At 32.9% G+C, this 26029-nt stretch overlaps 2 protein-coding genes across 4 annotated transcripts in view; both read left to right on the plus strand.

Moving 5' to 3' along the window:
* Positions 1 to 26029, plus strand: part of LOC125840524 (uncharacterized) — a 246636-nt gene that overhangs the window by 112919 nt on the left and 107688 nt on the right. The gene's annotated exons all lie outside the window — the stretch shown is intronic.
* On the plus strand, positions 246 to 25499 carry LOC125840558 (uncharacterized). Its single transcript, XM_049519528.1, has 4 exons — positions 246 to 320; positions 572 to 677; positions 24532 to 25084; positions 25172 to 25499. The coding sequence occupies exons 1-4, from the start codon at positions 246 to 248 to the stop codon at positions 25497 to 25499; spliced, it is 1062 nt and encodes a 353-aa protein (XP_049375485.1).

Here is a 26029-nt window from a genome sequence, read left to right on the forward strand (position 1 = left end):
TGATGATTAAAATGCTGTCTCTAGATCTGAACACTAAATGATTAAGACTGTTTGTTTTTCAACATCTGAATATACATAATAAATATACAATTCAAATAAAATTTTATAAAATATTTTTTTAAAAATAATAAAATAAAATCATTATTTGATTATAAAAATTGAAATATTTATGCTTGCTAGTGATGATGTAGATAGTTTGTAGTAGTGGTGGTGATGGTAATAGTAGTTGTTAATTGCTAGTAATGATGGTGGTGATAGTTGTGACGATGGAGGTTGTTGGTGGTGTGGTGATTGTCATAATGGTGGGGATTGGTAATGTTGTTAGTGGTTGTAATTAATGGTGAGTTGGTTGATGTTAGTAGTTGGTGGTGGCTGAAAATCTATGGTTGTTGATGATATGTTTGTGCTAATTGGTGGTGGTGCTAGTTATGATGATGAAGGTGGTTGTTCGTAGAGATTGACCACAATGAGGGTAGTGGTTAAGGTTGCGGCAATGGTGGTGGTAACTGAAGAATGTATTGTGGTTGTTGACAGCTATGCTAGTTATAATGGCAGAGTTTGTTGGTAGTAGGAATTGACTGTAGTGGTGAAAGTGGTTGATAATGGTGGTGGAGGTGGCGACAGCTATAGAAACGGGGTTGGTGGTGACAATAGATATAATTATAATGATGGAGAAGGTAAGTGTGGTAGCAACTGACAACAATGGTTAGCAACGGTGGTGGTTGTGACGACAAAGGTGATTGGTGATAGACGACAATAATGGTGGTGGTGGTGATGGTGGTTGAGATGATAGAGGTGGTTAGTGGTGGCGGTTGGTGATTGTGGATAGAGTGTTTGTGAATATTATCCAAAATATTTTTTCTTAACAAAATTAAGACTGTGTTCTAGAACTTAATGATTAAGACCTATTCAAACTCATTAAATGTATTAAATCTTCATGAAAACAAATGCACTTAATGGTCTAATATCTGAACTTTTCAGATCAAGATCTTCATTAAGTGCAAATAAATGAGGCTTTAGTCACCTTTATTTCATAAGCAAATTCAATTTCTACATCTCTTTCTTCCCCCACTTTCCACCATTTCTTATATTTTTTTTTAGACTTCTTTTAGTTTGTTATTAAGAATATGTGAAGGTAGTCTGCCTAAATAGTAGACATAGATAGTAATAAGAAAAAAAAATAAAGATTCAAGTTATAGAACTTCTCAATTCTATTACAAGGTACTTATTAAGATCGAATGTACTTATTCGATCTAAACGAATGATTTTGCTATATCCAGACAAATACCAATTCAAGTCATTTCATGAATAAAATGTGACCAATTAACCAACCAACGAAATCACTTGTTATAAATAAAATCTTGTTATTGCATCGAAAGAGATAAATATTGACTAGTCTAGCTAACATTGAACTTGATAAAATGAAATGGTTGAATAGTTTTAAAAAAATGAGATTATTAGAAATATATATTGATTATGCATTGAATTTCTTGAAGTAGATCCATGATGAAAAAAAAGTGTTTGTGATTGTTCCAAAAGAAATGAAACAGCATGGGTCCAACATGATTGAGGTTCAAAGGTATAAAGTCAGTATATTTGAAAAAAAAAAAAACTTAATACGAATTGAAAGTGAACAAGATATTTAAAATTAGATCCAAAGATTTACAAGATACTTATATATTAATTACAAAATATAATGTATTAAGTTGAAGGTCACTCAAGAAATAGTCTTATTTGTTGAGATCTTCAACAAGAACATTGAAACTTGTTAGTTAAGTGATATGTCCAAATCAGACTCTGAAAAGGTATAAAGCGATCAATGTTAAATATAAAATCCAAACAAGATTGGCATCTAACTATAGAGAAGTTGTCAAGAATTTCTCTTGTGCGTAATCAGGACAACTGGTCTTCATTTCTAGAAATAGTGTGTAAAAGTAAACTTTTAAAAAGTTTGTTTAGTGTTCTTAATAGCTAAAGATTGATTGTACTTTAACAATGAGAATGCGAAATTAAGGTTGTGGATTTCTGTTTCAGGTCTTAATTCTGATTCGGTTGCCTTTACAAAATTCCAGTTAAATCATCTTAGGTGTAAAACGATTGATGTCTATGATACTTCTAGAGTTTTTTCAATCCATCTAGAATATGTCACCCTAAGTATTTGTGGCATTTGAGTGTTTCTTTAACAATCATCAACTTACGTCTCAAGTAAAGTATTTACATCAGGTCGCAAGTCCTTAGATGAAATGTAATTCCCAAATCCACGTGCTTAGTTTTTTTTTTCTAAGCTTAACCTCTTTTTCCAAGAAAGTTTAGAATACAATTGAGTTCTAATGCATGTCATTCATTAGAATCCATACAAAATGAAAGAGCTAATCATACACCAATAATACAATTTAGAATTTCTACCAAAACAACTATATCACTATTACTCTCCTTTTAGGTTCCACAACCTTAGCTATGATGTTAGTTACCCATATATATTGCAAAAATAGCAATAAATAATTGAGAAAACATGCTTACAATGATCAAGAAGTAGATCCAAGAATCAGAAGATTGGATTCAACCGTCAATATCTCATTCACAATGATAGTTCCAAAGGAAACATTGCTTTTCTTGAAAATGTATCATTTTAAGACTCATAAACCAGATAAAAACTGGCCTCTAAACATAAAAGACCAAAGCTGTTAAGTGCATGATTAAGATGCTATTTTGAATCTACCCTCAAATATGAGGGGCCATTTTGTCGCTTTTTCATGGAATAAAAGACTCTCGTTGTTTCAATTTGATTGTCCTTTTCTGACTTAACACAAAATTTAAGAAAGTAAACAAAATATGTGGTCTTACATTAAAGGTATGGACCAAAATATTGTTTAATCTTATGACATTAAACATGTCATGTAGAAAATTGAAATTAAAGAATTGTCAAAAAGAAAAGAAACATTTTTTTAAAACAAACTAAAAAAAAAATTAGGGCATACAAATTGAAACGTAGGTAGTACATAAATAACTAATACAACAGCGTACCCGCTGAAATCCCACAAGTGAGATTTGAGGAGGGTAGAATGTACACATACCTTACCACTACCTACGAACCATCTTAGTCTCGCTTCCCTCATCTTACCCATCACGGAGGCCACTCCCATCTTATTCAGGATATCCTCATTTCTAATCTTATCTCTCCTAGTATGCCCGCATATCCACCTCAACATTCTCAGCTCCATAACATGCATCTTCTGAACATAGAAGTTCTTGAATGACTAACAATCAATCCCATACAATAATGTCGGTCTAACCATCACTCTATAGAACTTACTTTTGAGCTTTAGTGGTACTTTTTATCACATAAGAATCTAGAGGCAAACCTCCACTTCATCCATGTCGCACCCATACGGTGTGTGTGATATCACTCTCCTAGATTAAAGACCCAAGAAACTTAAATCTATCTCTCTTTGGTATATTTTTTGTGTCAAGCTTCACTTTCACGCCTACCTTATGCATCACATTATTGAATTTGCACTCCACATATTCTATCTTAGTCCTGCTCAACCTGAGCCCTTTAGTCTTTAAATTTTGCCTCCACACCTCTAACTTAGCATTCACTCTGTTGCGTGTCTCATCAATCAATACTATTTATATCATCCACAAATAGCATACACCACGACACCTCATCTTTAATGTCTCGCGTCAGTACATCCATCACTAAGGCAATGGAAACAAACTAAAATTTGACCCCTGGTGTAACCCCGTCTCCAAAAGAACGTACGCCAAGTCTCATCCCATAGTTCTTACCCGTGTTTTAGTTCCTTCATACATGTCCTTAATTTATCTCCCTAATGTAGGCCACTAATACACCACTCACTTATAGGCATCACCACAAGACTTTTCTCGAGACTTTATCAACTATATGTAAGTCTCTCATCCTCTCTCAATTTTTTTTCGTAAGTATCCTCACAATATGGATAGATTCTGCGATCGGTTGCCCTGACATGAGTCCAAACAAATTCTCGATAATAGACACATTCCTTCTCACTCTCATATCTACCATTCTCTCCCGAATTTCATAGTGTGACTTAACAACTTAATACTCTTGCAGTTGTTGCAGTTTGGTATGTCTCTTTTGTTCTTGTACAATAGAACCATTGTATCCCACTTTCATTCTTCGACCATATTAGCCTTCTGAAAAATGAAATTGAACAAGCTAGTCAACCACTCTAAACTTGCTCTATTCATGATCTTCCAAAACTCCTTCTAAATCTCATCTGGTCATGTCGTTTTTCCCTTGCTTATTCTAATAATAGCACACCTGCACTTCCTCAACCTTGATATGCCTACAATATACGAAGTCCCGATGTCTCTCAGGGTGATCCAACTCACCCAACCCAATATATATATCTTCTTCTTCGTTCAAAAGTTTGTGAAAGTGCACTTGCCATCTTTGCTTAATGAGGGTCTCCTATATTTACACATGGCCTTCTTTATCCTTGATACACTTCACTTGATCCAAGTCTCGAGCTTTCCTCTCCCTCGCCTTTGTGGGCCTGTACAACTTCTTATCTTCGCCTTTGTCTCCTAGTTCAATATATAATCTTTCAATGGTTGTCATTTTAGATGTATGTTGTAACCGCTAACTTAGCCTTCGTCCTTGCCGCCTTATACACCTCCTATTTGCCAGATTCTCGTCCTCCATGCACTCTACCCATTTCACATACGTAACTTTCTTTGTTTCCACTTTGTCTTGAACTTTTCCATTCCACCATCAATCCCCTCTGCGTCCACCAAATTCACCCATCGACACCCCTAGTGCCTCTATATCTGCTTCCCTAATGCAACTAGTTGTATTATCCCACATGTTTTTCGCATCTCCGCTACTCCTCTAAGCTCCCATCATCGTCAACTTCTCCCCAATTACATGAGAGTGCTGGTGTCAAACCCCCCTTTTAATCCTAGGTCTGGCATAAAACTTATTCTTTCTCCTCCCTCGCTTAATTGTTAAGTCCATTGCCAAAAATTTATGTTGAGTAGAAAGATTCTCACTCGGAATAACTTTGCAATCTTTATAGAGGTCTTTATCGTCTTTCCTCATAAGCAAGTAATCCATATATTATTAATGCATGCATAACTCTAACTAGCTTCCAGACTATCCTTAAAGCAGCAGGAAAACACTACAAAATTTCAACTTTAATTAGTTTAATCAGTGATCACATCAGATGATTCCTTTTTTTGTCTCATTCCTAAAAAAGAAAAAGAAAGAATTGACCACCTATGATGGCTTTTTTTTTAAAAAAAAATTATGACCTTTTTATAAGAGATTTTTATTTGTCCATTAGATAAAAACAAGAAAACATGCATAATTGATAAATACGAATATTAAAGATAAAATTTTAAAATAAACGAAATTTGAGAATAAAAGCTTCAAATTTGAAGATTAAGTGTGAAGAATTCTAATTGATCTTTATATTTAAAACTAGTAGATTAAAACTAATACATTTAAAATTAGTAGATTAAAACTAATTATGATACTAATAGAGTCAATTCAAGAACTTAGATCAAAAGGCGATTTTAACCCCTATTTCGAAAAAAAATTAGAGACTATAATAATTAGCATAAGACTAAATTCCTTCTTTAATATACGTTAATAGAATTAAAATATATTTTGTTAAGAACTTGTTTGGATGGGCTTATAGTTATAATTTAAGGTTAATTTCAAATACCTCCCTTTAAGTTTCGCTCAATCACACTAACCTCCCTCATAGTTTATGATATTATGCTTATCTCCCTTATTTTAATTTTATCGTAACAATTCTTTATATTTATTTATTAATAATATAAAAATTATAACATGACAAATCTACCCCTACTAGTGTTAAACTCTCTTATTAACAGAATAGTACTAATCTCTTTTAATTACTTAATTTTAATTGTATGAATATTTTTATTTAAGAAATTTCTTAAAGAATGAAAACCTAACTCTCTAGGCCTAGGTATCACTCTATTCCAAGTTCTTTTTTTTCAGTCTTAATTGAAGGAGCAATTTTCAGTCTTATTTCAAGAAGGTATTTGATAATATTAGTTCTACACTTTTAATTGTTTTATTGAATTTGAAGGGTGTGTGCAGTAGATAAAATGAATGTCAAAGGTCTTCAAAATTACACAAGCCTTTTGATGCAGTAAAAACTTGTCACGATCCAACCCACCGGATCGTGCGGGCACCTACTCCAACACCTAAGTAGGAGAACCCTCGACTCCCAAATAGCTTAAGACATGTGGAAGATTAAGAAAACTGAAAATAAAAAGAAATTCATGTAGATTTCATAAATAAAGAGTTTTAAAACGACTCAAGTTAACTTGTAAAGTAATTAACTTCCCTAGGGATCTAGTCTAAATAGGTACAAGAGCTACTAAGATTACAAAGTATAACATAATAACAACTGACGCAGCTCCCACCACATGGCGAAGGAAAAATAGAAGTTGTTGGAGATTGTCTTTGTCTTCACCTATGAAACATTACTGACCCTGCAACCAGACTATGCCGAAAAGGCATAGCAAGGGTAGTATCAGTACAACCACACGTACTGGTAGGCATCATCGGTCAACCCTATACCCACTATATAATATAAGAAATCGACTAGCAAGAAACATGCAATAAGACTATTCATTCCTCCACCTTTATATTTTCTTGCCCTTACCATTCCCGAATACTTTAATCATACTAGTACACTTGACTCTAACCCCTTACTCATTCCATTCTTGATTATAGCTTAACCATTCTGTCTCTCGAAGGAGATTCTGGATATAACTACTACATACCCGACCAACCACTCACGACACACCCTTACTTCTTCCACCTCACCACTCAACCCTTGACCCCATATTACCTTCTATCAAGGCATGTTAACTGTTTCAATGCCAATCCCTTTCCAGGGTAATACCCAACTATTACATTGACGACATAGCACCACCCCAATTCTTAACAACAATACACACGCCCACTTCTCTAAGTAAGACATAGTAAAACATGGACCTTGGGCCTCCACTTACCATACCACATCCCGATTTGGGCTTGACCATTCACAATTCATTTATTACGAGATATGTCCAATTACCTTAGGACACCGCAACCCCCCCATATATATATATATATATATATATATATATATAAATATAATTTCCAATCCAGTTATCATTTCAGGAGCAATGTACAATTCCACATTCTCAATAACACATAGATATGACAACACAATGGTCATCTCATGGAACCCATACCCAAACTGTTAACGTGTCGAAATGTGACACCCGATCCAATACATGTATGTGTGTCGGTACGTGACACCCGATCCAATGTATGTATATGTGTAATAACGTGACACGTGATCAAATGTATGTATGTATGTTTGTCGGTACGTGACACCCGATCCAATATGTATATGTGTCGGTACGTGACACTCGTTCCAGTCAACACAATCACAATCACAATCACAATCACACCCATAATGAACTTACTTATAATCATACAATCGACTATTAGGTTTAGGGCATGCAATTGTACATATTTAGTCTAGGTTTGATTCATAAACCTCTAATTCCATGCATGTACACATATAACGAAGCCATTAACATGTTTATATCCCACAAGCATGAAATTAACCATCACCTAACCCCAGTTCACGGGATAGGGCTTCCTCATACGGTATACGTCTGATGTAACATCTAGGAATACATGTACAATCATCTCTTTTTTTGGTGCACGAAAGTCTACGCATGAGTTCTACCGACAATCACCAATATACTACGCAGTGAAACACGGATTTATAACTACTCAATTAATAAACCTAGCCTACCAGGGCGCCAAGAAGTTGCAAAGAGATTATAGCTCCAATCTAGGCTTCTGAACGATGAGACGGTGGATTTTGACCGAAAATCCGCAAGCTATCGACATTCTTACGCTAGAAATCTCTTTTTTTCTCCCTTCCCAAGCCTAGAGCATCTTTTTGAGGGTTTCTGGGGACAGGAATTCTTTTTCATCTCCCCTGTCAAAGTCGACGTCTTAACCTGACTTGATCCTCGCCTCTTTTTGGTGTTTTTGGAAAAAGGAGAAAATAAGACTTCGCGTTCTTTAACTTCTGTCTCGCCTATCCCGCTTTAGCCTCCATTCATATTTTTTTTCTCCTTTTTCTGACAATTTTTTCCTTCATTATTTAATTATTTTATTTTTAATATCTCAAGAAAGTCTTCACATTTAATTACTCAACTTTTCACCTACCACTATAATATATATTTAATATCTTTAATAAAATAAGAAATAACTACTAATAACTCACACATCTTCAACTTCTAATCTTAATAATATTCATAATTCTAATTTTTAATCTTCATAACCCCCAAAATTAAATTTATTTAGCTTATAATGACACCTTATGGTATCCCTCCTATTTTTCTATAAAAATTCATATTTTGTATCAAGAAAATTTTCATTCAAAAGTTATTCTTTCACTTCTCCATCACCATATCATACATTAGGGTGAAGAAGAAAATGTTAATCATCCCATCATATGGTTGCTTTCAACAAAGCGTAAAGGATCTATGGGTAAAAATGTTTTTTTTTTAAATTATACTCTTTTTACTTTAAAATTTATGTGATATTATTTTGTTTATTTTTAGTCAATTTAACTAACATACATTAGGGTGAAGAAGAAAACGCTAATCATCATATCATATGGTTGCTTTTAATAAAGTCGTAAAGAATCTATGGGTAAAAATGTTTCTTTTAGTTCTTAAATTATACTTTTTTAATTTAATAATTTATGTGATATTATTTATTTATTTTTAGTCAATTTAACTAATCTTTGAACCTAAATTGAATAAATTCAAGACAAATAAAATCAGGGAGTAACTAACAATTTCATATAAGTATATTCTTAATTTGTGCTTGTAGGGATGAAGAAGAAATGTAACGACCTGATTCCCTCGTTAGGGAAAAGCCAATGGACAAAGAATTGGGGTCATAAAACTTTTTCGTAGTAACTTGAGATTTTCTAGCATAGTCCAGATTTGGACGAAATTGGAGTCAGTGAGGTTTAGGGAAATCTGGTAACAATCAGGTGACTTATTTATGATTTTGATTATATGAGTGCTTAGATAAGTCATTAAGGAATCTATACGACTTTACGAAATTGAATTCGGGTGAATAGAACTCTCGGAATTGATCTTAGCGTGAACGGTATTTTCTGAGCGTGGTTGTTAAAGGTGTGTTGTGAAATGGAGGTCTTGGAATTATTAAAATAGCTCACTGGTTCCGTGCAAGCCGCTAGGGCGGGATTTCTGCCGCCAGGGCGGGATTTCTGCCGCCAGGGCAGGGCCGTTGTAACGGGATGGGTCCCGCTGTAGCGGGACAGATGCGACTTAAGTCGGAAATAAACCCAAAAAATATTTTATTCTGCACTTTTTGACTTTGAGAGCTAGAAGACGACCCCAGGCGAGTGCTTGACAATTTTCCACCATTCTTGAGGCAAAAAGTAAGATTTTCACTCCCCGAATCCATTTTTCGATCGGTAGAACTTAGTTTCTTGGGTACTTATCGATGGGGGAGGATTTTGATCTAAAACTAATGGTGGAAAAATCCCTAAACTGGGTATTAGGATCTTGGGTTTGGTCTAGGGTTATTTGGGTTTGTTATAATTCGGATAATTAGACCTTTGATTGTTGACCCTTGCGTATATTAATTGTTTGTAGACCTAGAACAAGCGGAAAGAATCCGGAAAGGGAAGATTCAAGTGCCTTAGGGGATTCAAGCTTGGATTCGAGGTAGGTGATGGTTGTAATTTCATGTTGGTGTGATATATGTTTGTAATTGCTCATTATAATGCATGTATGTATGTGAATGTTGCATTATTGATCACCCTAATCATAAATGAGGATAATTGAATAATTGTATGCCATGAATCACCTCTTGTTGTATGATTGTGAGAATATACATTGTGATTGTGATTGTGGTTTTTTGAATGGATCGAGGGTTGCGTTCCGACACACTAACTTGGATCTGTTGCCACATTCTGACATAAACATAGGATCGGTTGCCACGTTCCGGCATAAATATGGGATCGGTTGCCACGTTCCAGCATAAACATTGGATCGGGTACCATGAATCGGTACACTAACAGTTTGAGTTTGGGTTTCATGAGAGGACCATTGAATTGGGTTCCGTGAGAGGACCATTGAATTGTGTTGTGTATCTACTTGTGAATTACGTTTATATCTAATGATAATTGATATTGGAAGACTGTATGTTGCTCTAAAATGATAACTAATGTGTATTATTGAGAACGTAGAATGCTACATTGATCCTGAAAAAATGACTAATATTGTATATGTTCGGTATAAGCCTATTTTATAATGTTGTGGTTACTTGCATGTGTTTCACTTAGTGAGATAGCCGTGTGATCCTACCAGTACACTGTGGTTGTGTACTGATACTGCACTTGCTCTTTCTTTGTTGAGTACAGAGCATCTTTAGGTGGCTATTGATAGACCTTGGCTTGGTGACTAATGAGCGTGACCGAATTCAAGGGTGAGCCAGTTCTTTCAGGCTGCCATGAATCTTTCTTGTTTAAGTCCACTCTTTTCGGACTAAGACTTTTGTTTAAGGTGTTGTTTAGTTTCGGGGTTGTACCCCTTGTTCTTAGACTTGTCGTTAGTAGAGTTTTGGTACAATGAATTTCAGGTTCTAGAGGTTGTTTTTCCGCATTAGTTTGGTTAGTTTTTTGTTAAAACCTTGGAGTTTATGGGGACTCCATTTTTTATAGTCATTTAAACCTGCTTTCGTATTTTTAAATGTCTTAGTTTTCATAAAATTTGTTTGTTTGGGTTGTAGTAATGGTTCTCTCACTGGAGGGTTTGTGTGGGTGTCAATCACGGCGGTCTAGGTCGTGACAAAGTTGGTATTAATGCCCTAGGTTCGTTGATTTCATTGTACCAAAATGAGTCTAGTAGAGTCTTGCGGAACGGTACGATGACGTCCATACTTTTCTTTGAGAGGCTACAAGACTTTAGGAAAAACTCATTTTTTTCTACTCCTTCATGCTATGACTTGAATCTAATTAGTATCTTTCCTCCTTTACTCTATGGTCCGAACTAAAGCAACAAAAGAGGTAACACCATCACTAGCAAGTGAGAATGTGTATGGACTACCGACAGTTGAATAGGGTCACCATTCAGAACAAGTATCCATTGCCTCGGATATATGACTTTTTTGACTAATTGCAAGGCGCATCGGTGTTATCTAAGATTGATTTAAGGTCTGGTTACCATCAGTTAAAGATTGAGGCAGTTAAGAATTGAGTTCGACCAAGTTCTATGATTCACATTAGAAGTTTTGTGGGGCTCACTAGCTACTATTGTCGCTTGTGGTATGAGTTGATTCCAATTGGTATCTCAACGAAGTGAACTAGACGTCGTAGTCCCGGCTGAAGGGACACAAGCAAGTTAATTGGAACTGAGAAGGTTCCAATATCTAGCCTTAGGGGGTCATATAAGGCATACATTAGCAGTAATAGTCGTCTATGGAACAAACTAATTAAAGAATTTGGACTTGTCTGCAAGTTGTAACTGCTTGAGTGTCGTGAAAAGAAAGTCATCACGAGATTACATACAAGGGTCTAGATAAATTATGATGTGGTTCGTAAGCGAGAAATCTGGACGTGCGTTGCGACCAACTGATAACCGTGTGAGAGTCAGGGTGTATCCTTGGGATATGTGTGTGGTAGTATTAAAATGATGTAAAAGGATTCTAAAGTGCATACTTCATTGGGTTGACCGGGGGGTAGACAACGATTGTCCTAGCTAAATGGATTTTCTTAAATGCCTAGTTATAGACTAGAAATCTAGGGGAAATATAGAAAAGCGAGGAACCCCAAAAATTGTTGGCAGGGGTTCTGTTTCCGCTAGGGCGAGACTTTCCGTGCTACGGCGAGACCGCCAGTGCGGGATTTCTCCCACCATGGTGGGACATGGCGAGACAGAATCTCAGCCCTGTCTCCCCTGTTTTCCCCTAGTCACAATTATGGACCCCGAATCGTACTCGAACTAACCCCTGTTATCTAATTCAGTGTTCAGCAATCGAATATAAGTTATAAGGTGTTTTAAAATTGTGGAGAATCTGGGCATATGAGGAGGAAATCAGTGAGGTTGTGGAGGCCAGGGAAATGGTAATGCATGTAGAGGAGTAGTGCAGCCAGGCAAGAAGGTTGCTTGTCAAGATGACAAGGCTCAGTTTTATGTTTTTCTGGGTAAGACCGAGTTTGAGGATGTGATGCAGTGGTCACAAGTGCTACTCTTGTCTGTGCCCGGATGAGTATTGTGTTGTTTGATCTGGATTCTACTTATTCATATGTGTCTGTGCGATTTGACTCAGAATTTGATATGATTTCAGTTATCCTTAATGCTCTCATCCATGCTTCTACCCCAGTTGAAGAGTCATTCATAGTCACCCTTGTATATCATGTTTGTCCTGTTGTGTTTAGGGATTTTCAGACTTAGGTTGATTTGTTTGTGTTGGATATGACTGACTTGATATAATCTTAGGCATGAGTTGGTTGTCCCTCCTATTATACCGGGCTTAATTATAATAAAAAGTTGGTAACTCTAGAGATCCCCGGTAGGGAAAGATTAGAGTGGGAAGGGGTGTACAAGCCTAAGCTAGCTAAGACCATATCCTCCATTCGGGCTAGGAAACTGGTAGGCCAGGGTTATTTGGCTTATTTGGTTCATGTTCAGGGTGTTGAGGTTGAGTATCCCTCTATTAAGTCTATTCATGTGGTATCTGAGTTTTAAGGAAGTGTTTCCTACGAATTTGCCTGGTATGCCTCTGTATAGAGATATAGATTTCTGCATTGACTTGGAAACTGGCACTTGCCCCATCTCCATTCCTTCTTAACGCATGGCTCTGGCAGAATTAAGAGAGCTTAAGGCCCAAATCCAGGGGCTTCTTGATAAAGGTTTCATCTGTCCTAGTGCTTCCCCGTGGGGTGCTCCTATCTTGTTTGTTAAGAAGATGGAGGGTAGTATGAGGACTGCTGATTTTATCTTTAGCCATAAAAGAGTGGATTGATACCGAAATGACCAGCTTATGGATAAAGAAAGTCACATTGAGTATACCTGGGTGAAGGAAATTGAAGTATTTAGTAAAAAGGTGCGTATAAAATTGGGTTAGTCCTTTGAATTTGATGAGTTTACCTGAGTTTGAGTCATCGTGTTGATGAAAAAGGTTGACTTCGTAGTGATAGTCAAGGCTGACAGAGTGTAATGGCAATAAGAGTTCGTGATGGATTGTGACGGGATGCAACTATATAATAAAATTGTTGGTTAAGTGAATTCTTGTATAGTAACTACGACTTGCGAATATCCAAGGTCGTGGTTTTCTAATAATTGGTGAGTATCGTGGGTGTATGAAAAGTTTTAAGAGATGGTGAGACACCACTCGAATAGAATTTTAAAGAGCTAGAGTTATAATGAAGGAAAATATAGTGGAGTATAGTACAACCTTTAGAGAGAGGCTAGAACAATAATATTTTATTTGGTTGCGAAGGTGAAAGAGATATCCTTAGAGGGGTAGATAATTGGGTTCAGAGACGCGTTATTTCATTGTTTTGTTATGGCTATGGTAATAGTTTCATGGGTCTATTAGATGGGTTAAAAGCTATTGAAAAAGACTTGAGAAAGGATTGTGCAAACATTAGCTTGAGCGTGATGATAAGTGCTTGTTTTTGTTTTTAAGTCTAGTAATGAGTACGACTGGATTGTTAGCAAAAGATATTGTAAGATCGATGGAGATGTGATCAATGATAAGCGAAGATCCATGACTTCATAAAAATCTCCAAGGTATAAGCTAATGTTGATAGAGAAAGGGATTGTGTTATACGGTGGAAATTGCAATTCAGATTTTTCATTATAATTCTACATTCGTGGTGAGATATGTTGTCAAGGTATGAATTGGCAAGGTGAGAAATGATCAATTGTACCCGCTATTGAGCATTTACAAGGACCTACACTTGGGTTGAGTCGTAAGTTTACTACTATTGATTGTTAAGTACCTGAGAAAGGTTTCATTTGTGGGTGGATCCCTTGTGGTGGATCAGGGGTACCAAATCCTGCGATGTTCTCTTGGTTGAGCGGGAGAATTAGGAAGATTTGGTTATTTCGAATGACATAATTTGTGTTGTTAAAGTATTTTAGTGGTTCTACATGTACCACCTTGCTTATGAGAATTTATAGAAGAGCTACCATACCTATTTGTGGTTGTCCGACAATCTTAATATTATTTTAGTCGTCGGGTCATGTATCGATTATGTGTGGTTGAATGTGGGGATCATTGGGTCCAATTCTACTGTTCTTAAGAGGTAATCTATAATTACTTAATCTAGCATTTCGATAGTGTTGTTAGAGGGTTTGTATACTTGGACATATCCTTCGATAAGTATCTAATGCCTAAAGACCAAAATTTTGTAACTTAAGCTTATGGAAATTTATGGTGTGAGAAGGAGATCTTGATAAAAACTATGATGGTTTGGGTATTATGAGTGTGTGTTGGTTGGTTCCGGTTCACTTCTATTTGTAGCGAGTATTGACTTGGAATTTGATCATGTTTAAGTGCTAAAGGATTCGTTCGGATGATTGTGTAAAGGTCCTTGATAACATGTTGTAGACGTGTGTACGATCAACTTTGGTGGTTGTTGGGAATCGTCCTGTTGTTAGTTAAGTTTTCATACAACAATATTTATCACTCAAGTATTGAGATGACTTCATTGAGGCATTGTAAAAGAGGATGTGTAGATATTCAATTGGTTGGTTTGAGGTTGGAGATGTGAAACCCTTAGGGGGTAATGAGATTCGGTAAGAAGGGCATGCGGGACAATTATCCCCAGTAATTCGATGATTCAGATACTACTCTACCTTTACTTTAGCCAGTCTTTCCTAGTTGATCACTTGGGGACGAGTGATGGGTAAATTGGTATCTATTGTAACGACCTGATTCTCTTGTTAAGGAAAACACAATGGATAAAGAATTGGGGTCAGAAAACTTTTTCGTTGTAACTTTAGATTTCCTAGCCTAGTCCAGATTTGGACGAAATCGGAGTCAGTGAGGTCTAGGGAAATCTGGTAACAATCGGGTGACTTATTTATGATTTTGATTACATGAGTGGTTAGATAAGTCGTTGAGGAATCTGTACGACTTTACAAAATTAAATTCGGGTGAGTAAAACTCCCGAAATCGATCTTAGCGTGAACGGTATTTTTTTAGCGTCGTCGGTTAAAGGTGTGTTGTGAAATGGGGGTCTTGGAATTATTAAAATAGCTCACTAGTTCCGTGCAAGCCGTTGGGGTGGGATTTCTGCCACCAGGGCGGGGCCGCTGTAGCGGGATGGGTCCCGTTGTAGTGGGACAGACGCAACTTAAGTCGGAAATAAAATGCCAAAAACGTTTTATTCTGCACTTTTCGATTTTGAGAGCTAGGAGACGACCCCTGGCGAGTTCTTGACAGTTTTCCACCATTCTTGAGGCTAAAGGTAAGGTTTTCACTCCCCGAATCCGCTTTTCGATCCGTAGAACTTAGTTTCTTGGGCATTTATCGATGGGGGAGGGTTTTGATCTGAAACTAATGGTGGAAAAAACCCTAAATTGGATATTAGGATCTTGTGTTTGGTCTAGGGTATTGGGTTTGTTATAATCCGAATAATTAGACCTTTAATTATTGACCCTTCTGTATATTAATTGTTTGTAGACCTAGAACAAGCGGAAAGAATCCGGAAAGGGAAGATTCAAGTGCCTTAGGGGATTCAAGCTTGGATTCGAGGTAGGTGATGGTTGTGATTTCATGTTGGTGTGATATATGTTTGTAATTGCTCATAATAATGCATGCATGTATGTGAATGTTGCATTATTGATCACCCTAATCGTAAATGAGGATAATTGAATAATTGTATGCCATGAATCACCTCTTGTTGTATGATTGCGAGAATATACATTGTGATTGTGATTGTGGTTTCTTTAATGGATCGGGTGTTGCGTTCCGACACACTAACTTGGATCAGTTGCCACGTTCTGGCATAAACTTGGGATCGGTTGCCACGTTCCGGCATAAATATGGGATCGATTGTCACGTTCCGGCATAAACATTGGATTGGGTACTACGAATCGGTACACTAACAGTTTGGGTTTGGGTTCCATGAGAGGACCATTGAATTGGGTTCTGTGAGAAGACCATTGAATTGTGTTGTGTATCTATTTGTGATGATTACGTTTATATCTAATGATGATTGATATTGGAAGACTATATGTTGCTCTAAAACAATAACTAATGTGTATTATTGAGAATGTAGAATGCTACATTGATCCTGAAAAGATGACTAATATTGTATATATTCGGTATATGCCTGTTTTATAATGTTGTGGTTACTTGCATGTGTTTCACTTAATGGAATAGCCGCGTGATCCTACCAGTACACTGTGGTTGTGTACTGATACTGCACTTGCTCTTTCTTTGTTGAGTACAGGACATCTTCAAGTGGCTATTGATAGACCTCAGTTAGGTGATTATTGAGCGTGACCGGATTCAAGGGTGAGCCACTTCTTTCAGGCTGCCATGGTTCTTTCTTGTTTAAGTCCACTCTTTTCGGAATAAGACTTTTGTTTAAGGTGTTGTTTAGTTTTGGGGTTGTACCCCTTGTTCTTAGACTTGTCGTTAGTAGAGTTTTGGTACAATGATTTTCAGGTTCTAGGGGTTGTTCTTCCGCATTAGTTTGATTATTTTTTGTTAAAACCTTGGAGTTTATGGGGACTCCATTTTTTATAGTCATTTAAACCCGCTTTCGTATTTTTAAATGTCTTAGTTTTCTTAAAAATTGTTTGTTTGGGTTGTAGTAATGGTTCTCCCACTGGAGGGTTTGTGTGGGTGTCAATCACGACGGTCTGGGTCGTGACAAGAAAGTTGAGGAAGATACAAAAGTAGAGAAATTGCTTTCAACAAAGGCATAAAAAATCTATGGGTTAAAACGCTTCTTTTAATTTTTTAAATTATACTTTTTTTACTATAATAATTTATGTGATATTATTTATTTATTTAAAGTCAATTTAATTAATCTTTAAAGCTAAATTGAATAAACTCAAGACAAATAAAATCATGGAGTAGCTAACAATTTCATATAAGTACATTCTTAATTTGTGGTTGTAGGGATGACGAAGAAAGTTGAGGAAGATACAAAAGTAGAGAAATTGCTTTCAACAAAGGCGTAAAAAATCTCTGAGTTAACATGCTTCTTTTAATTTTTTAAATTATACTTTTTTTACTTTAATAATTTATGTGATATTATTTATTTGTGCTTATAGGAATGAAGAAGAAAGTTGAGGAAGATACAGGAGTAGAGAAAATTGTGAATTTCGAAAGAAAATGATATAAAGTCTTACAATAAAATTATTACTTAGTAATTTGATCTTTTTGGTTTTTTTTCCTCTTCTCTACATTTCATTTATGCACTTTATTGAAGAACTTAAAAATATTTTAAAATTCTTTTAATTATACCTTTTTACATTTTTTCCCCTCAAAGTTGTATTTTAAAAACGCAATGGAAAGAGAATAAAATGATAAGTAAGAAAAATAAGAAGGCCGAGGAAGTGAAACTTGATAAAGAAATCTTTTTTTTTCTTTTTCTTTTTATATAACTATAGTTGTACATACATAATTCATTAGGTTAAATTATGAATATTTCTTGTGAATTTTTATTATGATAGTACTATAGTTGTACATACATAATTCATTAGGTTAAATTATGAATATTTCTTGTGAATTTTTATTATGATAATTTTATGCAACATTCTAAAACGAACATTATGTACTCGATGTTACCGTTCATTTAGCAAAAAATTGATAACATACAAAATGAAAAAAAAAAAACGTTATCCAACCAATGAATTAAAAAAAATTGACAACAAACTTAAGTATTTATATAATTCTTAAGAAAAACTAAAGAAACTATAAACACTATATACAATACTTTCGTTTTCAAAAACCAAAAAAACAAAGATCCTATTTATTTTTTTCTTTTTCTTTTTGATAATTTCACTATATTATAATTTTTTATTATTATTTTAAAAAGTGTCTATTACTACTCTCTCCATTCATTTCTAAAATTTATTTTAAAAACTTGAATGTCTCAAATTTATTACTCTACTTATTCCTATTTTTTGTTGTAAATTTAAAGACCTAAATATTTAATTCCATCCTTTCATTTTTCCATGAAGAATGAAAATTGTATATCTATCTATATATTATATAAAGCTAAATATTAAAAAAGTGGTTTGAAACCTCTCTTTTGCCAATGATCCTATTTATCTTATTTATTTAATTTTTTATTATTGTAATTTTCTCTATATTTCTATTTATTTATTATTACTATTTTTAAAAAATGTGTCAATTACTATTTCCTTCATTAATTTCTATTATTTATTGTAAGAATTTAAATATTTCAAATTTTACTAATCCACTTATTCCTATTCTTTATTGTAAATTTAAAGGCATAAATATTTATCACTCAAATCTTTCATTTTCTCCTTAAAGAATAAAAATTTATTAATACAGAGTAGTCTAATGAAATATCATTTCACATAGCTTGGAAAAAAATTAAATCATCCCTTTAACTCTCCTAATTATGAGATTTCTCTTTTTATCTAATTTTCAAAAATCTAAAAAAATATTTATATAATTAGTCAATTAAAGAATAAGATAATTGTTTACTAAATAAATTAAAAAATGGAAAGGCATAACTCTCCAAAAAAAATCCTAACATTCAGTTATATTTATTACATTTCACGATGAACCTATGATTAAAGTTGGCAATAAAAAAAATGTTGCATCAGCCAAAACCGATAAAAAAAATTTTTAAAAACCTATTTTTTTTTTATTAGTTTATAAGAATAAAAGTCACAATTATTATCATTTATTGTCCAAGTTTTTCATATTTTTTATTGAAAATCAAAACTCATCTACATATTGATTCATGAAATTATTGATATTCACTTTTAACTTCTTCATATTTATGTAGTGTTTGAATTACATCATCTATTCAGTTTCTATACAAAATTGTATTTGAGCTCTCTTGTGTATTTATTGTTTTAAATTTTCAATGTAATTTTTTTTATGAAATATTAATTAATTAGTAAATGTGTGAATTGAATATAACTTCTATTTCTTTCTTGAATTAAGAATTACACTTTCTATCTTTTTCATATGAAAGTTTTGTGTAGATATATAAAAAAGCTTAGACTATTAATTTTATCAATTACACTAATTAATATGCTCATATTGTTAAAGTAATAGTTGTATAAAAATTAAATTATAAGTAAGAGAAACTACAAGAACTCTAAATTTAAATAGTTAAATAAATTTATAGACGTAAATAGTATTATATAAAGGAAATTATTAGTAAAATAACATAAATAATTTAAAAACACCAAAAAATGAGATAGCAATACGTATATAAAATTGGTGCATAAAGAAATATATCTTTGTATTGTTCCAAGGAAAAATTATAATTCTCTACTTATTTTTTTTCTTGAAACTAATTTAATTTTGTTGTTTTTTTTCTTTTATTGTTATTTTATGTTTGATTTTTTCATATATATATCAGTGTTTTAAAAGGCGGAGGCGTGAGGCGTGGTGTTTTACTTAGTATAGGGCGAGGCGTAAGCCTCGAGACGTGAGGCGTAAGCCCTATGGATCTTTAAATTTTTAATTTACAATATAGTATAATAATACAATATTATAAAAATACATCAAAGTTTGAAATAATTACAAACATGATTATGAAACTCAGAAAATAAAACTTCTAACATGATTATACAAGTATAAATAATCTAATATCTTAACTTTTGAATAATAAAAGAATCATTATTTCTAAAAATATTTTTTTATCATAATATACAATTCACCCCCTTAAAGAAAATAATCAATAAAACTTACTAATATTATAATAAAAACATCACTCCATCATGAATAAAAATAAAATTACTTTCAAATAGTTGAATAAAATATGATAACTTTGAGATTTATGACAAAACCATGAAGACCAATGATAAGTGAAAAAGTAAAATTCGTTACGTATTTTTTAAAGAAATGTTACGTAATGTATAATCACCTTCACAATGTTATCAAATAATAAAGATGTGATACTACAACTTGTTATATGAGTTACTCTCAATCTTCTTATCTCTATAGATTAAAAAATTATGAAGTATCATTCATTTATTCAAGAATTATGTGGGTCAACAATGTTAACTAAAGATTTTAACGCATGATTTGTCTAAGATCTGTTAGGCGAGCCCCAAGCGTTGGGTGTTGGGCGTGCTTAGGACGTATAGTTGGGCGCTTAGGGCGCAAGTCTTATAGAACTAAGCCCCACACTTGAGTCTCTGGGCGTTTTGCTAGAGTCCTGCCCCAGGGCGAGTCCCAACTGATTCTTTTAAAACACTGATATATATATATATATATATATATATAGAAAATATGACCGCGAGAAGCGCGATTTGGTTAACTAGTTTCAAATAAGGAAGATAAGTATAATATCGTAAACCACAAGAGAGACAAGTGTGATAGAGCAAATTCTGAAGGAAGGTCTCTGAAATTATCCCTATAATTTATAAGCCAAAGTCATAAGTAATGATTTCTAATGAGTTTTACTTATTTTTGTTATAATGAATTAAAAATAAGTGCTTAAATTATTTTTTTATTTTACCAAATCCTTGCTTTAAAACTATTTTAACTTAAATACACTTCAAATAAGTCAATTCAAAACACTCTTATCTTACCTCTTAAAGAATATTTCTTTGCAAGATAAATGTACAATTTTCAAACAGAAGCGAATCTAGGATTTGTAAAATATGGATCCATTACTAGTTTTAAAAAAAGGAAAAAAATATTTTAAGTGAGAATTGATTTTTTTTTGTTTTTCCTTCGATGTCTGGTACCCACAGTTGAAGCCAACTAAATTTGGATTTACGTTGAGAAGTCCAACATTAATTAGGGGGAGGGGGAGTAAAGTGCTCCCTAACAAAGACGATTGCGTAAAGACTCGAACCAGAGACCTCTTGTTAAGGATTACACTACTCCACCATAATCCTAGCTGGTAGTGAGAATCAATTTCTAATCCTATAAGTAAATAACTCAACATTCAATCAAGTGCACCATTCAACCTTTTTGTAAGATAAGTGTCAACAAATAATAATAAACTAATTTATAAAATATATACATAAAATACTTAATTTTATATTTAAAAAAATCACGAATTCGCATACCCTAATTTAAGTAGACGTTTGGACATGCGATATGAAATCATGAGATAAAATCAACGCTAGAAATGCGATTTCACGCTAATTTCATTTCATGATTTCATATCATGAGATGAAATCTCAAATTCTCCAAAAATCATAATTTGGAAATTTCAAATCATGATTTGGGATTTTCAAATACAAAAATGAACTCACAAGTTTATGTTTTGTAAAAACAACCCCGCACACACGCACGCACGCGTGCACACACACACTAACCATTTATTTCATATGTAAATCAAATTTATAATTCATATCATTACTTTTTAAACCATTTATATCTCATATAATGATTATTTCTCACAAATATAGAATATATTATTACTTCAAATCGATTTCACTTTACCATTTATATTCACTAAATTCGTTATTCTTTATCAAATATATTTATCAACCAAATTGACGAACAAATGTCTCAAAGTAACAATGTTGGTTCATCTTCTCAATCATATGATCGAGAAATGCAAGTTCAACGTGAGAAGATTGTATGTACTATGTGGGTGGATTCTATTAAAGACTAGTACACCACAATTTATGTTTAATTTAATTTTTTTTTATTGAATTAAAGATTGATCAATAAATATTGTATATCTTAAGAATATCTTTGTGATAGTGTATTATGTGATTTTATAAACTTGTGCTTATTTGGTAAGATTGTATAAAGAATTGAGACAATTTTAATAATGTTATAACTTATGAATTTTTTTTTATGTTTATGAGAAAGCATACAACATAAAAAGTTCAAATCGCATGTCCAAACAAAACTTCAACTTCATCTCATGATTTTATCTCATGATTACATATGATGATTTCATATCGCATGGCCAAACGGGCCCTTACTACATAAATTCACCCCTGTCACTAAATAATTTTCTTTTAATTCAATTTGCAAAAGAAGGCACATTTTACACCACACACATTATTTGATGAATCTTAGTTTTCTTTTAAGGGAAAAGGGTAAACTAAAATGCTCTTAAACTATGTGAAATGAACAAAAATGTCATTCGTTTATAGTTTGGCTAAAAAATGTCCCGCCGTCAATACTTTGGTTCGAAAATGCCCTTGAAGTCAATACTTTGGTGCAAAAATGCTCTTATTGTTGTTTAATGACAAAAATGTTCATTTTTCAAAAATAAAAAAATAATAAAATAATTTTATATATATATATATATATATGAAATGTTGCAAAGACAATACTTTGGTGCAAAAATGATCTAGCAACTATTAAGGCATTTCTGGACCAAAGTATTGACTGCAAAGACATTTTTGAACCAAAATATTAACGACAAAGACAATTTTTAGTCAAACTATAAACGAAAGACATTTTTATTTATTTCACATAATTTTTGAACATTTTTAACCTTTTTACCTACTTTTAATTCAATTTGCAAAAAAAGACACATTATACACCAAACCTATTGTTTGAAGAATCTTCTTTCTAGAATTAATTTTTTTTTTAAAAAGGAATCTTTTTAATGTCACAATCACTTTTTTTTTTTGGTCTTTCTGCAGATTCCTTGTCTTTTTTGTAGGGCCATATATGGACGCCATTCTTTGGTGAAAGATGTGGTCCATAAAATAATACTATATAATCTTGTTCGTCAATATGCTTACTTCCGCAGTTAGGATATTATTAACATTATGCTTGAAATACGTTGTATTTGGCTGTTTTATAATTGCACATAAAAACTCTTCTAACATTTTTCTTTCTCAGCCGTAATATTGGCCCAATTTTCCAAGCAGGTGGGCCATTCTTTTTCTTCCTTTGTATAGTTAATACATATGAGTAGAGTGTATTAGTAAAAATTATGAATGCATTAATTATAGGAATTATATGTATTAGTAATTCCTTATTTGATGTATTTTTTCATGTACACTCTATTGTGTATTGAGGAGTGTATTACTAATGTGAAAATTTCTAATATGACATATATTATACTAATATTTTCGAGTTATAGCAGTAGATTTAGACTTTCAAGTTATAACATTAAAAACTTCAGGTTGTAACAGTAATTAAAAAATTTTGATTTAAAAAGAATAAAAAGATTTTTAAAAAATTAAAATAAAACGTTCTGAAGGAAAAAATGAAAAAAACGGAAATAGAGGTGGCAATTCAATTTGAATTAATTTAAGATAATTATTAATTAGCATGAATTAAGGAATTTTAAACTAATTAAGAATATTCAGTTTCCTTAATTCACTCCAATTTGTTAAAATTAATTTTAAAATATGATTTTATCCAAAAAAAAATCACGTTTCTCTCTCTTCGATTTCTTCCAAAAATTGTCACTGGCGACAAATTGAATTTTTTTTTGTTTGAAAAAACCTGTTTTTTTGTGATGGACAACTACGTATCAATATTAATTAAACATGACAGAAGATGGGTTGCTTCAGGTGAGTATTTTTAATTGTTTACTATTTTTATTTGGATTTCAATGAAATAAAAAACAAAATGAAACTGTAAATCGTCACTATATTGAATGTGATATGTTTTTTTTGTATATACAATACATTTTGTTCATAATACTTAGTAGTTGTTGTGAAATTGTAATATTAATGATTTTCTTGGTAAGTTTCTGTTTTTTTGGTAGTGGTTTAGTGTCACCATATTATTGATTACTGATTTTTTTCTTGGTAAGTTTCTGTAATATTATTGATTACTGGTTTTTTTCGTGAAAGAATAAATTAAAATGTATAGTTTTGAATGAATTTGTTAGTGTAAGTGTAATGAATTTGGTACGAAAGTGTATTCACTAATGTGAAAAAAAGATTATTTAGAATTTTGAAGAATTGTATGACAGTTGCTTTAAGTTGATATGAAAGTGTGTTAACTAGTTAGTAAAAAAAAGTTATTTTGAATTTTGAATAAGTGTATTAAAAATGTTTTAAGTTGGTATGAAATGTGAAATGTTATTGTTTATATAGTTTTGTCAATTATGTATAAATTTGTGTGAAAGGAATGAACAATTTGGTATAACTGATGATTGTATGTATGAAATTTGTATTAAGTAGGTATGAAATCTGTATTTTTTTTTTAATGAAATATGTTTGTAGTTTATTGTTTGAATGATTTTGTATGAAAAAATAATGACAAGTGTGCATAATTTTGTTTTTTTTTTGTATTATGTAAGATTAATTGTTATTTTTTTTTTAATGAAACAGGAAAATATGTTGATTTTCAGATGGAGGGGATTATATATGAGTATTATAGTCTTTATAGTGGTCTAGTAAGTGCGATAACATCGCAGCTAATGATAGATGCTAATATTCACAATATAGAGATAAAACATATAGTTAGTGAAAGATGTCCCACTGTTAGTATCCACAATGATGTTGGTGTGCAGGTTTTTTTAGATCAAAAGAAAGTTAATGTAGATTTCTTTACGAAATATCCATTATGCATAACTTTGAAGAATATAGCAATAGATAATCAGGATTCTGTAGTTGTTGTGGATAGGAGACATTCTGATGTTAGTAGAACACTAACTAACTTTGATTTATACTCCAGCAACTCCATCCACTTGATCGGAGTGAATTTTGATGGAGTTGTCGATGAAAATACTGATGAAGGAAATGGAGTAATCAGTGACCTTTCTAATATATTTATAGCTGAAAATCAAATTTACAATGATAAAGAAACACTTATGGAGGTGATGCGACATTATGGAGTTGTGGAAAAATTCAGATTTCTTGTGACTCGTTCTAGTTCATCTTGGTAAGGATTTAATTGATTGTTTGAATGTGTATTTTTTTTAGTGTATTTGGTATATCAGTTTTTGATGGATTTTTTTTTTAAAAACAGTTATTACCTGAAGTGTCCTGCTAATAATTGTTCCTGGATGATGAACTCATCATGTTTGAATCAATCAAAGCTATTTAAAATCAGAAAGTACTATGTGGAACACACTTGTTCCGTTAGAGATAGTGTGTATGCAAGTCGTCAGGGAATAACTGACGTTGTAGCTATTTTAATAATGGATAAATTTATTGATCCATCGACTGTATACACTCCAAAAGATATAGCGGAAGACGTGTTGAAAGTGCATGATGTTGCGCTAACATACATGCAGGCCTGGAGAGCTAAAGAAAAGGCGATAAAATTGGTGCGTGGAGATCCAGCCGAGTCATAGCCAAACTTCCAGGTTTTTTTTTAGAACTAAATTTTGTATTTTATATTATTGACTGAATTGGTGTGAATTTTAACAATGCAACAATCTGGCATGCAATTTGTTTACATATTGAATTCCCATTATTCATTTGGTTTCCTTTTCTGTATCCAATTAATATCCATTTTGTATCTAATTTGAATATAATTGGTGTCCTTTTGTATCCAACTAGTATATTTGTTGTGTTGTAATGTTCAACTATCTAATTATAAATTAATTGTAAAAACTGAAAAACTTGCAGGTTATCTATACATATTGGAGCAAACATATCCTGGTTCGGTTTTAAAATTAGAAAGGACGGAATGTGATAAATTCTTATATGCATCTGTTGCATTAGAAGCATGTATTAGAGTTTGGGAGTATCGTAGGCCAATTGTAGTTGTTGATGGGGCAGCTTTAAGAGGCTCATATGGTGGTACAATGTTGACTGCAAACACTATGGATCTAGGAGGTATTTTTTGAATCTTTTACATTTATAATCAACAATAAATATG

Source organism: Solanum verrucosum, unplaced genomic scaffold, assembly GCF_900185275.1.
Source record: "Solanum verrucosum unplaced genomic scaffold, falcon-dt-bn FXZP01000181.1, whole genome shotgun sequence".
In the NCBI taxonomy this organism is placed as follows: Eukaryota; Viridiplantae; Streptophyta; class Magnoliopsida; order Solanales; family Solanaceae; genus Solanum; species Solanum verrucosum.